This window comes from Bacillus rossius, chromosome 11 (assembly GCF_032445375.1).
Source record: "Bacillus rossius redtenbacheri isolate Brsri chromosome 11, Brsri_v3, whole genome shotgun sequence".
In the NCBI taxonomy this organism is placed as follows: Eukaryota; Metazoa; Arthropoda; class Insecta; order Phasmatodea; family Bacillidae; genus Bacillus; species Bacillus rossius.
This window is the reverse complement of record NC_086338.1, coordinates 21,133,238-21,151,606: the sequence shown is the minus strand read 5'-3', so window position 1 is coordinate 21,151,606 and position 18,369 is coordinate 21,133,238. Positions and strand designations below refer to the sequence as shown.

Sequence of the window (18,369 nt, the reverse complement as noted above, 5' to 3'; positions counted from 1 at the left end):
CTTGTCGAAACACAAGTCGCACTTATTGTTTCACTGCATACATTTAATCAGGCTTAAACTTTGACTCGAGCCGCACAAGCGATGAAGTCTGCGAAGCTGCGGGCTTACTATTTGTACGTGGGGGGGGGGGGGGGGGGGGGTAGCGGCACAGTGACGTCATACGGAGGCTAGCGAGGCAATCAACTCGGTTCAGAAACTCCAACTTAAAGACAGGGACCTAGTTTTCTGAAGTAGGTTCGAGTCCACCCGCTAGACGGTAAATTTTGTAACGTATTTCTAACATAGCTATTATTAGGCAAATAAACGAGTGAAAATAATTCATTATATTGTTGTAACCACATATTTTGTGGTATGGCATACTAGAAGTTCTTCATCTTAAGGCATTTATACAGAACATGCTATTTTTATTACAAACCCGCATTAAGTATTTCACGCACAGCTGACATCTCTTTGACGAAGCTTTTATTCATCAAATAGTTAAATTACCAGTATAAACATAAAACTATATATTATAACTTCTGACCCTAATTGTTTTTTGTAGGTAGTTGTGGGCAAACCCGACATATAATCATATGTCGCGGGAAACATTGTTCCCGTTGACACTGTAAGAGTCGCACTTCTATCTCCCTCCTTTTTCTGTGTTTCTCTCCTTCCCGGGATAGTGGGCGTGGTTCCGATGCTAGAATCTTTCACTCGCTGGTGGCTGTCACTTTTCCGAAAGATTAAACGGTCATAACTGCCCGCACGGTTCGAAGCGAAGTCAGGGAGCGTCTATGCGGGTGTAGGCAGCATCAAGAGTCACAAAAGCATTGTCGTCGCGAGTGTGGCGGGTGGTATCCGCCGCGTGGTTAGGGACTGCGACACTCGCCTTACTGCAGACGCGAGTCTTCCTGAAACATGGTCACTGTCCAAAGAAAAGACACACAAAAAATTGGTTGTCTGTAAAGTCGGTTTACGGACGATAGTTTAACGTGACGTCATAACAAAACATTGATGAAATGTTTGCATACTTTTATGAATAAAATGAAATCATTTTTATTTTAATACTAAAAGAATAAATACTTTAAATTATACTAGTAATCAGATTTTTAAAATGCAAGAATAAGTAACCTTTATTGCCAAAATTGTTTTTGTATTAAGCAATGAAAACCACATTAACTTTTCACTTCACTTTATAAACAGTCGACGAAACAGTTCACGTGTAGATGTAAGTTGTGTGCTGCCGCTGTCTTTCTTCTTCTCGGATGCATAGGCCAATCGAGTGGAAGAGAGATAGATGTGGCGCAAGCGTACAATCAGTGTAACGGGACACAGCGTAACGGAACAATATGCGTAACGGGACACTTTTTCATGCGTGCAGCCGGCGTTCATAGATTTATTAGACTTTGTCACGTCAAAAAGCTTTTTTGGTAAATTTAGTGGAAAAAATGATCGCGGGCTTTCGAGCCATTGTCTCAGTTACTTGGTTACTTGGTGGGTTTAGCCGCATCGAGCGCGAAGGTTTCATCGACGTTTAGGTTGACACTGCAGTCGCCATCTTCTGTATGATGCTACCATTATGACAACTGAAGTATTGACCGAAACGTCGGAAAAATCTCCTATGCCCTAGACGAGATTAATCCCACAAACATGGGGCCCCTGGAATAATTAGGATTCCCCTCCTCTTGCACTTGCAAAATTGTAACTGAGAAACTGGGTTGATAAAATTAAATATAAAAACTATGTTTTATGAAAAATTTTCTTTGTATTTTAAGTATTTTTTATTCATGCATATAGGCCAACATATTGGCAGTATACAACGTACAAGCGTCCTATCTGGTTTTGACTGGTGTCGGTTACGCATCAACGCAGACAATTCTCAGGCACCTCCTTCCCCCAGCGAGTTTCCATGTGCCCCCGTGCGAATCCTACAGATTTACGCGTCGGTCCACAAAAACCAGTTTCTATAAATTTAGTGTTTACTATGTAACCGCGTCGCTTTCACGCGCAACCCTGAACTTGCAAGCAGTGCTTACTTTAAGCTGTTGTAAGATTTATCATTTAAACTGTTTTCACAATTTGATTTTAGAAATATTTTTAAAAATAAAAATAAATAAAATAAAAACATAACATATAAATAATAGAATTTACCTATTCGTAAGTTAGTAACGGTACCTAGTTAGTTTTGAGTGCAAAAAAATTAGTGTTGGTTTTGTTAATAATAATGTAAGGGTTAGTTTTGAATACAAGTTAGGCTATTACATAGGTTAAATTTATGTATAAATTAAAGGAATTAGGAATGTCCTAATTGTGTATGTGGACGAGGAGGATGGCTGCCCATAAACTAATGAATAAAAAACCTTCGAATTATTAAATTAGTAATAGCTATGAAGAGGTAAATAATGCCACGAAGATTGAGTTTAAATACAAGAAGAAATAATAAGAAATGCGAAAAGAAATGCCCGATGAAATAATGTTTACATAAAATAAATGAGAAAGAAATTAGAGGAAAGAAGCTTGAAGATATATTGGAAAGTGCAAAGTATGGAACAGTATTTAGCCGAGAGTAAAGAACTAATGGCACAAGAGCTAGCTCAGCTTGAAGAGACCACTGAACAGCATGTAGTAGCTTTTAAGGAAGATTTCCGACGAATTATTAAGAAAGATACAGCTGCTAGAAGCTGGAAGAATATCACCGGTGAGGTCATGGTGGATGTTGCTAAAATTGGCCATCCACAGTCGTTAAGCAGGCAGCGAGTGGCGGAGTCATTTAGCGACCGCTTCGGGGAAACAGCGCGCAGCCACGCCAGTTAAATATTGCAGGCGAAAGAGCGGAGAATGCTGAAAAATAACTGGCGTGGAATTGTAATGTATGTGAAGAACGCTAACAAAACCCACCATTTGGGGAGAACTTTCAGTTAATTCGTACATGCGAGTGTGAATGATTAATGAAGACCCGTCCCAGGAAATTCAGGAAATGAAGGGTACAATTAAAAATCGCAATGAAGCTGCAAGACAGAGCAGATGAGTTAAAATATTAATAATTATACGTGACGTAGAAATGTTAAACTGTAGTGGAAGCAGAAAAGTTTCCGAATTTTTATTACCCCATTTGCAACCGTGTTTGGGTTAGGTTTTAATAAGTTAGTCATCTAAAAATGTAGTGGTATTTTTACAAGGGTAAAAAAATATTGTGCGATGAATTTTAGTTATTGTAAATCAAATCTACCAACGTTAACGCGTTCACTTAACAATTTTAATCAAACAAATTTTTTAATGAATATTAATGGCTATCATATATCTGTGGCGTATTCAAAAACACCTATCGGTTTAAATTACTTTATTCTTGATCAACAATTTCGTTTTGATTAAAACAATATGGCGTTACTGCGTCATTTCTTGTAATTAGCATGCACTGCGATATCGTGACCTCAGTGTTGCGTTACCATTATAGAAACAACTCCAAACCAAATATGACTTTTATTTTCTTTCGTCTTCTTTTTACCTGCCTAAAAATTATCAAAATATACGTATAATTACTGTGATGTATATAATTAAAGAAAAATATTATAAATACTATAAATATGTTGATGTGTAACGTCTGCGCTATCGGTATACGGCATTTTTTAGGAGTTATTCCGTAAATGAAACTAAAGCTGCATGAAACGGAATTATGTGGCCGACAGCGATAACGAAATTAAAAAAGGAATATTTATAGTATTAACTGTTTAATGAACTGTTAAAATATGGGCAGTATTTTAATAGAATTCTTGGCCAAGAATCAGATCCAATGTCCAACTTCAGTAAATTTCCAGGTTTTTTCACCGTCTTTATTGAAGCCGTATCATTATATCCCTTTTCTCTGAAAATCGAATGATTCAACATACAACGTAGCTGCTCCGGCAACGAATTCTAGCGGTGCGTGCGGAAACTACGAGTGATTCGTGTCAATAAATGTAGTTGCAAACACAATTGTTGTATATTTATCACGCTCATCTTTATTTTAAAAAAATCGACTTTACTTACGTGTCCAAGTTTCATATTATAAGTGTATTTGCTACATGAGAATACATGAATTTTCTCGTTACCGACGTAAGATGTCGAGTACTGAAAAGCTAGTGCATATTTATTTTTAAATTTATTTAGTTTCAGTAAAACCCCTGCTAATGTTTCAATTATTAAATCTTAAAGAGTATACAACGTTTAACAACGTTGGAAAAGGTTTATCTACAAAGGAACTTGTATGATCAAAATAAAAATAAAATTTGTACCTAACTATATGATAGACATTCTACTGGAAAAAAACAGCCACTACATAGTTTTTGGAGCACGAAATTGTTACTGGATTCGCATAAGATATTCAGGGTTGAGAATTCCAGGCCGGCCATGCAGGGTTACCGGAAACTTTGCAGGCAAAATATTGAATCGTGCCCATTGCATTCCCATCAGGCTGTGGCCAAATTTTTCACCAAGTTTCTTGATTTGTGTTGTACATAGAAATGTACAAACACTTTGTTTCAATCGCATGTTAAAAAAACACATTTCTTAACATTTTTATACAGAATTAAATACTTTCATCATTTCATCAAATAATCTTATTCATAAGAAATGAAATTTTTGCGGAAAATTAGACTTTTTAACATAGTTTTGTTATTTGAAAAATATTTCGGAAGATAATTTTGCCTGTTACCAAATCTCAAATCCGTAAAACTAATCCAGACTATTCTTAGATGGTTCCGTTTCCCTTATCATCATCAATGATTCGTGCAATATCTGGGATGGTTCTGACAACGTGATCAGTAAAGCCTTTTTTCTTAAATTATGGGTTTGTTCTTATTACCTGCCCATAAGTCTCTGGTTTGTGTAAATTTTTGGATAGTTCCAACTCTTTCCCAGGCCTTCATGTGACTTCTCCCAGGTGGGAGGGATGTCAGTAGGGCTGTTGTTGCAGCCGCTACCAGGGTAGGAATTCGGGAGCGGTCCCCAAGGGTTCGCTGCCACTAAGGAATGGGAATGTGTGTGTGTGAGAGAGAAATCCAAGTTATTGTAACTTATTTGGGTTTTTATTTACCCCAGATTGCCCTGAAGTGACGATATCTGAAGTGGTTGGCTCATCTAAGTCAGATATATTACAATGTTGTATATTAGTCTATAACCTGCATTTACATGGTACATGTACATTAAGGGTGATGCTTAAAAGACCAAAAAAAATTATTTTTATTTTTGCTGTAGTTCACCCCACCATTTTGTTCTACCTGATAAGAAAAACAAAATATAATTTTTTCAATTTTTTTTTGGACAATTTTAAGGGGTTATTACCATGCTTTGAAGTTATAAAAAATATTGCAAAATTAACATTTTTCAAAAAAAAATTGTTTGTAGGGAATTAATATTTTTTATTACAACCCAGTTTTTTCTGGTTGTTCAGTATAAAAATGTTATTAAAACCTAATTTAAATGCTAAAATTATCTCTATTTGGTTTTTAATTACATAATAAAATAACTGGTTAATGTTAAAAAAAACTCAATTTGGCAAATAATTCTTTTTATTTTTATTTCCTTACAAATAGATATCAAACATGGTCTTGTAATACTGTGATAAAGTGTCTGAAATTATAATTATTTTTCTAGATTCTTAACGAACAGTATAAATTTTTGTTTTAACATAATGATGCAATAACAATAGTACAGACACAGAGTCTTTTAAAAACTATTCAATCAAACCTAACCAACTGCTAGGCAGACAACAATGTGGATTTTTTGTAGTCTGGATACTTCTGCCTGAATGATTTTACAATTAATAAAATGTACTGTTTCTGGTCTTCATTAAGAGTAAGAATTTTATTATATTTTTGTATAAGGGACACTCCTCTCTCTGCAGTATCATTTACTACCTTGAATGACTTCAATATTTCTTTCATATTGACATATTCTTCGTCTTTATTCCAATCTTCAACTTTTTTTTTTCAATAAACTTTGAATCGATTCCGGCGATGGAAAAGAATCGTTTTGTATTACTGCTGACAAAATCCTCCAGCCCTTTCTTATCCAGTGTCCAGGTCAACAGTGATGCGCTTTGGAGAGAATTCAGCTCCTTCTTTATTCAGTGCTTCCACCATTTTTTTCTTTGTTGCATTTGCAACGTTATCATCAAAAAAAAGATAGAGCTATCAGTTCTTCAGAAATGTACCATAAATGGCCACAAATTTTGTTAAATGCCCTTTTTGCTAAAACACTGTTGACCTCCTCATATTTCTTCAGCTATTTAAGGAGCTCTAAATCGTTCATTGGTGCCGAACATGCTGATGGAACTTGGAACCAAAACTTTTGTAAATAATGACTGAGAACATACAGATCTCAAGCAATCATTTTTCTTTGAGCTTCGTCAATTTAAATTGTTCTCTAAATAAGAATATTTTCAGAGAATAAATTGATTTGGCCATCCATCGAGCACAGTGAAGACCTGCCGGCTTCTTAAATGATACACCTTTCTCTGGAACTCCTCCTAGAAATATTATGCTTATCTGCAACAGTTCCTTTTAGTCATCTCTTGGCTGATATTCTCTTATTGTTTTTGAGAAAAATAAATTATTTAATCTTTAAGATTCTTTATCTTGCCCATAGATTCTACATCATTTTCAATTGTTAGATATTCTTCTTTATTGAGCGATGACCAACATTTCTGGAATCTCTTGAATAACAAATTATCTGGCCCTGAAGAAGGTCCTAGTTGGTTTTGTACGATGTATTCGAGCATTATTTCCATAATATGGTGCCTACATGGTAGCCAAAAAATTTCTTTATCCATTTTATGTTTAAGTAAAATACAAGCCCCTTTGTGTGATCCAGTATTAGATGCAGTTGTATCAAAACACATACTCTTCACTTTATCAATTATACCCCAGGAAACGAGAAAGTCATAAACTGCTGATGCTATTTTTTCACCCTCTCCAGATTATTTTATTGGTATGCAAAGGAGCTGATCCACTCCTTTCCCTGAAACTAAAACTGGAAGACGATCGACTACTTCCTGTCCTGTAATATATTCTAACATTTTCCCATCCCAGTGCACAGTTAAAGGTACAGCAGCTGAAAACTCCTTTTTTATATATTCTGCAATGCTCTGTCTGCATTAAACTCGCTGGCGGCGTATATAAGAAAAATTTATATTATATTTTGCAGGATCACATTCCAGCCGATTTAAAGTGGATGTAAGGACAAGAGCTGCTTTGCGATCACTTATTTTTGTAACATCCAAGCTTGTAGTCAATTCTCTGTTAAGCAGCTTTTTTCTTCCTCTTTTCTTGAGTCCTATGTTTTGTATTTCCCCAGATTTAGATGTTGAAGGCCCCTCAAAGTCACTGTCGTAAGCATGTGAGGATTCAACATCGTAAAAAATGCTAGGAATTTCTGATTTACACGTGATTGCCTTAATACTATCACTTTCTTTTGCCTTAAGCACCTCCATTCTAGCGTTTTTACGCTCTTGCTCTTCTTCCTTCTTGGATAGTTTCTTGTCAATGCCACCTACTTTCCCTGGACATTCTTTTTCACGCTGCAACACTAAAAAGTCTCTATCTTCTTGAATTTGAATCATTTCCAGTGCCTTTGCATGCGCTACATCAAATAAGTAATCTAAATTTTAATTCCATGTTTCTTCTTTTAGTCTTAATACTGCTGATCTTTTAGATTTGTTTTCTTTATTTTTCTTCAGATTCTGCCACTCTTTGAATAACTTTTCTACTTTATCAACAACATGTATTTGCTGTCTGGTAAGTATCATTGCCTTATTCCAAACGGCTAGCAAATCTTTAGAGGTCGAATAAGCAGCTTCACGAATATTTTGCTTTACTTGTTCTTTATAATAAAAAAATACGGACAGTACTTCCCGTTCAGATGGAAGTTTGGTATGAATGAGCGTTTCAGACATCTGTCCGACCAACCATATTTCTGTCTTTTCCTTGTATATATTGCAGAGTTTTTTCTATGTTCCATGGTAAATACTAATAGTTATAAAATTATTAACCATAAATTATATGACTTTTCAGTTTAAATACATAAATTTGCAGCCTCCATAGATAAAAACTTTTCAAGTAAATAATATTTTTTAGTTTTTTGTGTAATTATTTGGTTTACTATTCAAACAATGAATACAAAAACACTTACTATGAATTCACAAACCAAAATCACTTTCCATAACTAACTTTAACCTCACACTCACAATCATAATTACTTTTAAAAACACTCTGGATAAGCTACATGAACAACTGCACAGATCAGACAGGCACACTGCCCAGACAGGTACTGACAGGCAACTCACACATGACCTCGGCTGTGGGTTGGTTGGGGGGTGTAACGGGGGGATTTTGAGGAGGGGGGAGGGGTGAGGTTGTTTGGAGGGGAGTCTCAGTACGACAATGTTCCCTTTAACGTGTAAAGTGGTGGTTGATTGCTCAAGTATTTTAAAATTACTTATTTCCTTATATTAAAACTTCATGTGCTGCAATATTGGTAATTTTATAAACTTTAAATGCTGGTAGCGACCCCTAAATTAACTTTAAATACAGCCAAAAAAAATTCTAGACCATTTTACATGTGGAAGAATAAAATGAGAGGGTGAACTATTAAATTTTTTTAACCATTTTTAAGCATCACCCTAATGTACATAAATGATTTGAAAATCGTGCCTTTTTACACAAATATACATCTAATTATAACACATGGGAATTATAGTGCTCACCTATTTAACTGCAGGTGATGTCACAAGCCAATTTAGCACACTTATTGTGATTACATTCAAATACTATCTGTGAGCGGTTGGTGGCACTACACTTCTCATACTTGTTTAAATATAGGGCTGCAATGAACACTAAAGAAGAAGATTGTGCCGCCGGGTTGCCGTGTCGTCAAAAGCCATAATGGTTGACATGACACATTTTCGTGTATCTTGTTATATTTCGGATTCCTTTCTCGCTATTTGTGATTTGTAGAATATTTAGTGTTTTTGAAGTAAAAATTTCTATGGGAAGGTTTCAATAGGGAGTAAATTCACGTAAGTCGTATCGACATGGTCACGTGACGTGTTAACGATAACACTATATATGTTCCTATTAATATAACTTATTGCACTTTTAAATATTAAGTATAAGATTACTGTGCAGTAAAAAGTGAGTATAAAATATATTAATATTCTCATATAGATATATAGTTTGAATAACGAAGAAAATGGAGTCTTTGTATCAATATAACCTAAAAATTAAGAACGTCATTATTAATTTTTTAAATACCTGCAATTACTATACAATGCGTATTTTATAGTAATTCAGGAGTTATTTTACTACCGTGATAAAACAAATTTGTTGTGTGAGATTTTTTTTTCTCGTAAAAATGGCGAAATTTTTTTCACTTCTGTCGGCAGTCCTCATGACTGCTTTGAATATTTTTTTTCCCTTTTTCGGCCCTAATATCTCTGATTGTTTTAAATTATTTTATCGTTCCTATTCTTGCCTTAGTATACCTGACATGCAGCAGTTCTGAGAATTTTCTGATTCCATCCTCAGGACAGTATACACAATGTTGGCTGCGGTTCACGCTGTAGTGTGCCGACACAGCCGTGTGCCTGCAGGGGCGTGGCGGTGGACGACCAAGGCTACATCATCGTGGCCGACTCGGGCAACAACCGCATCCAGATATTCCACCCGGACGGCACGTTCCTCAGGGCGTTCGGCTGCTGGGGCTCGGGCGACGGCGAGTTCAAGGGCCTGGAGGGCATCGCGGTCATGTCCAACGGCAACATCCTGGTGTGCGACCGGGAAAACCACCGCATCCAGGCGTTCTAGCGCGGCCGAGGTGAGTTCCATCACGCACGAAAACAGGGTACCTGCCATACTTTTGGTGGCGGTAGTGCAGCTGGTTATAAACTGGAAACGTAACCTTTCTGATTACTTAAAAAGCAAATATGCTCTGGAAAGGTATCCCTTCGGAAAGGGTGCTTTTCATAATTTTCTGTGCAATGACACAGCAGAAAAAAAAACTGAAAAGTTACCCGTTCCGATTTCTTAAAATGCTAATTATTTTCGGCTTTAAAGTCGTGAAAATGATCCCCTCTAACTTAACTTAACCTAACCTAACCTAACCTAACCTTTCCGAGGGGATACCTTTCCAGTGCATATTTGCATTAAAACCGAAACATTTTAAGAAATCGGAAAGGGTTCCTTTCCAGTTTCTACCCAGCTACACTACCGCCACCAGAAGTATGAAAGGTACCCTTTCCAAGGGGATACAATACAGCCCCTCCCCCCCCCCCCCCAACAACATACAGTGAGAGTGTGTATAGAACATTCCACTCCATGGGATAAACGTAAAATTGCTAATGATATATTCCACACCATATGGTCAACCCCAGATGATAATCTTACATTGAGTGTAACCATATTATATTCTATTCAATATGAACACCTTAAATTGAGTATACCATATTGAATTACATACCATATTGTCAACTTACAATGTGTGTACCACAATTATTATATTACAACCTATATTATTTCTTTACAGTGAGTTTACCTATAGTTATTGTACCACATATGATTAACTTAAAACTTTTGTACTAAATGTATATTTCACTCCATACGATAACCTGACATTTAATGGTCTTTAATCTGATCAAAAAATGTTCAAACAAATTTTGATTGTTTGATTAATTAAAGATAATAAATCGTTTCTAATCTTCAGTGCTTTGTTAAAATCATTGTGTCACGATCAATCAACAAACTTGCAGAAATCAGGGAATGTAAACGACGAAACTTTGTTTTTGATTGTACAAATAGTACTGCAGCAGATGGCTTTTAAAATTTTATTACCTTAATGTAAAATTTTCGTTAGAAAATGTATATAGTATTCATGTTAATATAAATAACCAGCACTACAAAGAAAATCGTACAAACAAAGTGCTACAAGACATTTAAACAGTTATAATGAGGCAACTGTGTATACTAGATAGTAAGTTATAACAGATTTAAGAAGAAATATTACAATATTTAAATTATGGTATGCCTGTTTTTTCAAGGGCCAGCTTACATAAATGCCAGTGGTCTACACAAACAATTAAACTTGCTTATTATAGCATTCCTTTAAACAAATGCACAAAAATCTTAAACATAGCCTATCTTGTACCTGTTCAAGCTGACCACATGATAGCTCAATCAATTAGTGACCTATGGAGATTAACTAAACACGAATTAAAATGGGTTAGTATAAGCTGGAATACTCTATAATCTTTTACAAATCCCTTCTGCTAAAGATACAGCTACAAGTTGTAATTTTAAAGATCTGTATGTTTACTTTTTACAGCAACCCATTTTTTTGACATTGTACTTTGTGCAGAACAAAAAAAAATGTATCCCTGTCATGAGTTGTCCTATTTACAATGATTGTTTCGCTCTTACTTTATATTTAGTTTTAAATGTGAAATGCATAAGAAAAAACATATAGAAGTTATTTTAACATTAAAGTGAGCAATTATATAAAAACAACGAATAGATAAATTTATTATCTAAATGTATGTATGTTTATTGTTTCTCAAGCTTTTTAATCAAATAAAAATCTATGCTCTTTGAAATCGGTGTGATGTTGCAATGTTCGAACTCATGTAGATTCGAACCCAAAACCGGGTATAATATCTTGATCTCTTTACACGCGTGTGGATTTTAGAGTTTAAGATTGTTTGCCACTAGCATAACAACGTTTTATACTGCTGCCATATAAATACTAGACATTTGTGAATTAAGTGTTTTTTTTTTTTTTTAGCAATATGATGTGTCTTGGTATAAAAACATTTCAGAAGCCGTAGACGCGCTTACTCTCAATGTAAGAAATTTTCAGAGAATTTATCTCGAAATATATTTACAATTTCATTTTGTATGAAAAAAAATTAATTCGTACACTATGTACATTTTAATGGCATAAATAATTTCATCCAACTGCAATGTATTGGAAATGTACAATATTTCTGTTTTTTAATTGCAATATGCAACAAATTATTAGTTCCAATGCATTAATAACTGTAACAAAACATATTAATTTATTTGTGTCTTTAAATTGATGCCTAAATGTAATTACCTGTAAAATTAAAAAAAAATGGTAATCATATAACACGTTTGACATACAAGTTAACCTACTAATTATTTCTGAAAACATAATTATTTTTCCATACTTATTTCACTGCGTTATCAACAGCAAAAACAATCAACTCCTGAACTATATAAATCACTAAAGTCACTTATTTAAGAAAACAATTTTTTATGATGAGAAAAACCGATCTTATACATGTACCTACCTACATTTACCAAAACAACACATTAACAGAAAGTAAAAAATAAATAAAATGCAAGTACCCCAAAATTTGTCAATGCAACGAAAAAAAAATTGTTTATTTATAAATTTAGAAAGTTGATATGGCCCCTGTTTCTGGATCACAAAATTTGCCTTGAGGTAGCCTTTTGGCAACCAATAACCCAATCTGAATATCCTGGGGGCGGTCCACTTAATTATCGTCTACACTCATCTTCTCCCTCTCAACCCCTGTATTCCTTCTCATTCCCAATCCATTTATCCTCCGTCCATCTACCATCTCTTGTATTTTCCTTCCTCTTAAGCACTTTCCTATTCCATTTTATCACCTTCCTCAAACACCTGATCCACCCTACAGCCATGTTCTTCACTTCCATTTCCCTCTCACTTCAGTTCTTCCTCTTTAAACACTTCTGATAACTTCCTTTTTCACTTCCTCAATCCATAATTAATAATTTTCCTCCTTCCACATTTTATTCCTCATATCACACCAACTGTCATGGAACACCAAACAAATTTACTACGAAGTTACCGTGCTCGGATTCTTGGGCCAGGTATGGATTTTGGGGAAATTTTGAATACTATATTAGATTTACTTAACCTTTTAACCCACTACTTGTACGTGTGAAGGCGAGGATGACAATAAGATGATCCAAACATTTAAAAAAAATATAAATAGTGGCGAGGACTCTGGACTAATTTCCCACCGTAACACACCGTAGTCCAGCATTCTGCTCTGTATCTTGCTTGGAGGAAAATCCTTGACATTCCATGCCTACCTCGTCACTTATTACTGACTCCATTCACACGTCTGTCGATGACCAAATAATACATACAATAAATAAAGAGAACGTGTAACCAAGCACATTTGATGGAAGTGAAACTTCGAATCATAAGTCTATCCTAAGGGGTAAAACGGGAAAGGGAGAGAAAGTAAGAAAGAAGACAATTTTCTAATAGTAATGATTAAATTAAAATAAATATTACCCGTTGATAAAACAAACTATAAAAAAAAACTGCGCATGTTACTGTTTCTTCAAACAATTATGCTATTTAAAAAACGCCAAATCTCTGAAATAATTATGAAATTAGTAACAGGTAACGCTAACTTTGCGGGAAATGCAGAGATTCTGTATGCTGCTGTTTGATCAAGGAGGGACGCGAGCGCACCGGTGGCAAATATAAAATTCCAGGCATTATACAGCCTGACTATATAGGATACCTATATCTATTTTCTGAAACAAGAGCATGCGTACACTCTCGGTCTTATTCGATCGTTCGTCTCTCTCTCTCGGTTCAATTTTTTAGGGGGGGGGGCGAATAATCGCAAAAAGAGGAGAGAGAAAACGAGTCCATTAAAGTATATGGCATAGTGCTCTCTTCATATATCTTTGGCCAAGTAGGTACCTATTCTCTGTTCTTTTCACATCAGAAACGTTTCACAACATTGGCTCACGAAAACGTTGCATTGAAATTCACACTTGAAATTTTACTCTTATCACGCCCAAAGAATATTCACTTCCAAAATGAGTGCTTGATTGCCACTTTCGTTTGAAATGAAACAACCCATATAAATTATCCACGCATTTTAATGTTTCTTCCAATGGGGATGAATTATATCAAAAAATTTTTTTTGACTTAAGCTGTAGCTATGCCATAGTTAAACATCATTATCTGCAAAAAAGGATGAAAAAGCAAGACACTCTGAAAATAACCCAAAAATTAATCGATGATAAAATTTATATGCCCTGACAGCTCACAAAATTCTTTGGAAGAAAATAAAACACATTATCGATAAAACAATATTTGTACTAATTCATTTGAATGGTAGTACCTAATTAAACCTAAGAACACTTAACGAATATTCAAACTGGAGGTTCATAATGTTTGTATCTTTGGAACGAAAAAATACAAAGAGATCAAAATTTTTCCGATTCCCTACTTCAGCGGTTCCTAAAATTATTTCTACCAGGCAACCATATGATTGACTTTACTATTGGCGGAACCCCAACTCCTTGGAAGGAAGTTATTTGGCAGTAATTATGCCTGCTTTATATGACATTCGTCCTGACTCACGGAACGCATGCGACCTGCCACGGAACCACAGGGTTCTGCGGAACTCCTCATGGGAACCGCTGCCCTACTTTGTTCGTTTACACCCCCCTTCACCCCTCCAATTATGCGCGCGACACTCCTCCTGGCGCTCTGATCAGCCATCGCCTGTTCGCGGGCAATCCACGAACAAATTAAACGAAAACAAAATATTTATTTAACTACATCACTGACTACTGATTCTGTAAAGCTATATATGTATATATATATATATTGTTGTGATTTACAGGGTTCGTAAAGGGACAGCCCAATTAAAGGTTGTTATCACACACACAGTTTTATTTATTGCCACTCTTTACATTACTAGCAAATAATCTAAAAATGCAAGTTAATCAATTGTGCTTAAAATTGATGCTTCCTCCAGTCACTCGCTTCTCACAATCCACACGCCTCGCTGGGCCGCACCTCTGGCGCAACTCTCGCCGCAGCACACCTCGTGGTCCTCCGTCGCAGGACTCCGTCGCCGCACTCCGCCGCCGCCGTCGCACTTCCCCTTCATCGAGATCCCACTCGGCGCCTCGCTTGGAACTTCGCTCGGAACTCCGCCGGCCCGCGACACTATCGCCCGGAACTGAACTCTTCGCCCTGGAACTTTTGTCCAGGGACTTCGCCGCTCTATCGTCCGGAAACTCCGTCGCGGGAAAGCTCCCGACTGAACTCTCACTGACTTCTCTCTGAACTCTCTACTCTAAGGCCGCCGTCCTCGTTTCATCTATCAGCCGCAGTTTCCAGAACTCACGTGCGCGGCCGGGGCCAGTCGCCTCATTCCGCGCCGACACGGTGGCAGAAATCTCTCGAAACACATGTCGGCGGCTCGCGTAACTCCGCAGCTGTCAGGTGTCAGTGACGTGTCAAAGGCAGGGCGCCGCGCGGGGAATGTTGCGATGGAGGGGGTAAAGAGATAATCCTTGTAATCTTCCAGGCGCGCGCGGCGCATATCATGTTGCGGCAGCCGTCAGCCTACTCTGCACCTGCACGTGTCCCGGCCTTGCTCACGTTCGTAACAATATATATGTATACATTGGCGACAGGCGAATCACGAAGGACAAATATTAGCTTTCTCCATATAGAAGAATATAAAATATGAAATGGAAGTGAAACAATGTGATAGGTTACCCAATCCAGGATAAGCCTACATAAGTCAGACACCCACTTGGGAATATTCTCCAAAATAATTAAATTTAACAATTGAATTTTCTTATCTAATTTCAAGTGTAATTTTTTTTTGCCTTTCCTTAAAGCAGGTGCTCCGAAAAGCAGAGCAAAACTTTAAAATACACTAAATTTAAGGTAAGAACCAAATGCAATCACCTCATAAGTAGAAAATACGCAACTATAAAATACGTTCAACACTTCATTCCAAATTAACTCTATGTTTTAAAATGGTTCCTGTAGCATGCAATGAATCAGCCCGCATTCAATAAAAGCTACAATATATTTGCTACTACTGTACATTTTTACGTACCGCATTTAAAAATACCGTAAATGTCTTAATACAATTCAGCCTCGTTATCATAATTGAGCAATTTAAGCCCTTACACATGTAAAGTACTAAAAAAAAAGCTATTTACACGAATGAATACTTATTAAATTGTATAGAATAATTTTTAAATGATTCGACCTTGGTCTATTAATAGTCCGCGCGCCGCGGTATCGCATATTTTCCTTTCGGGGGCATGTTTTCTTCTTTTACTTAAAGTAGTTCCAAATCATTCGATTTATAGAGCGGAATGTTTTAATATATATTGAAACGGCTCCGATAATGAAGTCAAAAAAATTAAAAAATACTAAACTAATATTTTGGACCTACTTCTTAAAAGGAAAATTATGAAAACACTACCCATCTTTTTAAAAATTACTAAGCAGTTAATATTATAAATTTCCCTTTGGCTTTGTGAACATTGGTTCGTAACATTCGCTAGGGATGGTAGCATCGTGTTTACAAATTTCCGTTTCATTCACGAAATTAATCCTACCAAGTGCTCTATACTGATAGCTAATGTTACACCTCGTCAGTCTCTCCTGATGACTGGGGGTGACGTGTGGATCTTTTGGTTTGGAAGGCAAAATAATGATTTCGTCCCGACATTAGTTCCTCTGTTTTTATTTTACTTTTGGTTAGTTTCCATTATATACTATAAGTATATAATATAAGTTTATTAACAGAAAATATATACAACATGGATTTAAGATCACATTATTAAAAGAATGGGGCGGCCCTTATTAGACAATAATATATATATTTTTAACAAAGTTTAAATAAAGTTCATGACAATAAACACGTAAAAGAGTCGAAGGAAGCTTCTGGATGTCTGATCTGAGAAATTTCGTGGTTGCATGCTAGTCCGAAAAGGTTTTAAGAACTGAAGGCCTGGCGGCTTGAAGATTGCTAGGCGAAGTGGAACAGTTGACGGGACGTCAGGGGGCTTTAGTCATCCGGACCGTAGAGACTGATCTGGTCCTTGGAAAAGTACCCGGTACTTGTACCCTGGTACATGGTGCCTGGTACTTGTTACTTGCACCCTGGTCCGGTACTTGGTCCCTGTCAAACAGGTTGATGTCTTCCAGGGTCTGCCTGATTGTTGAGCACACAAACCCGCCGCGGATGTTTCATGTATTTTTTTTTTTTAAATTAATTATTTACGATGACATACATAGAGACCTGAAAAATTCGCGGATTCATTTCATGAAATCTACAATTGAAATAATTATACCTTAGTGCTGCTTCTGCCATTGGTAATTTGTTAATCTGGAGATATGAGGGCCAATTAGAGACCCTCCCTCATAGAAATGTTGAATCACAGGCTACCCATTTGAGACGACTCACAAGTTAACAGCCAATGAACAGTTGGCATTTGCTCGAGTTTGTAGAGGATAGTGGAGTCTATCCTGGAGGTCATTGAACCCGCGAATTTTTCCGGTCTCTACTTACACATTAATACTTTTACGAGCTACATATATACGGACTGACTAACGCCTAAAAACTACCGTTGTGAGAACCATCACTTGTCTAGTTTGATGACATCTTCAAAGAAGAACGGAGAGTCGTCCCGATGACGTAGATGCGATGCAGTCAGTCCCGAATCGCGGCGCGCAGAAAGTTTGGGGCGACCGAGACTCGGAATTAAAAGGCTATGTTAAAGAAAGAAAGAGGGGAGGCTTCGGCTTTCGAACCGAAAGGTTCCGAAGATTACCGAGGTTCTTGTTGAGAAAGGCAGACTTCGACATCTCGAAGTGGGTGGTACTGGCCGATGTCAGCGCGACCTACTGAGGTGTGGTTGAACCGAGTAGAGGTCATCTCGCACGAGGCGGCCGCTAGTAGCACTGAGCTTATGGGGTGGACAAGGCCAGTGCCCTGGTGGCCTGGGAAGGAACTACGTGAACTGGTTACTGCGAGAGACGCCAGAGGGCAGGCGCTCCGCGGGCGTTCAAACTCCCAGGGGAAGTGATTCGCAAAACTATCGCTAGGTGACACAAGCATGACATTTGTGACTAGTGTGGTGGCCTTGAGGAGAGGCCGACCCTGGCCGGGGTTAGAGGCCGGTCATCGCTCTGGGCCAGGGGGGGGGGGGGGGGAGGGGATTGGGGCTGCTGATGACAGTGGGAAATGATGCTCTTCAGGACCCGGAGGCGTGACTTCACTTTGGCGAAGTTGATTCGCGATCATATCAAGAAGTGCTCGCGTCAGGCGAGGTCTTGGAAGTGGTCTGCCCTATGAGCTTGCATTTCATAGGAGTTCTAGTCACGGATCAGAGGCGAATTACAGGCGAAGTCCACATCCGTGCGCGAAGGCGTGTATAAAACAATACTGAGTCTGACTGGCTAAGGACTCGGCAAAAATCGGATCTAGGGCTGGGAAAAATTGGGGGGACATGTCTGACAAAGGTTGAATGGCAGTGTACAGGAGGAGGAACAAGTTTAAGTTGT

General features: G+C 37.2%; 1 protein-coding gene across 6 annotated transcripts in view; it reads left to right on the top strand.

Annotated features, from left to right (window-relative positions):
• LOC134536685 (RING finger protein nhl-1) overlaps positions 1–18,369 on the top strand; it is a 382,369-nt gene that overhangs the window by 357,814 nt on the left and 6,186 nt on the right. For 4 of the 6 annotated variants that reach the window (XM_063376528.1, XM_063376531.1, XM_063376529.1 and 1 more), the window contains one exon: positions 9,605–9,824. In XM_063376528.1, coding sequence (XP_063232598.1) covers positions 9,605–9,818 — 214 coding nt within the window. In that variant the 3' untranslated portion in view covers positions 9,819–9,824. Of the gene's footprint in view, positions 1–9,604; positions 9,829–18,369 lie in introns of those variants that run through there. The other 2 variants (XM_063376533.1, XM_063376534.1) reach the window with 1 other exon arrangement.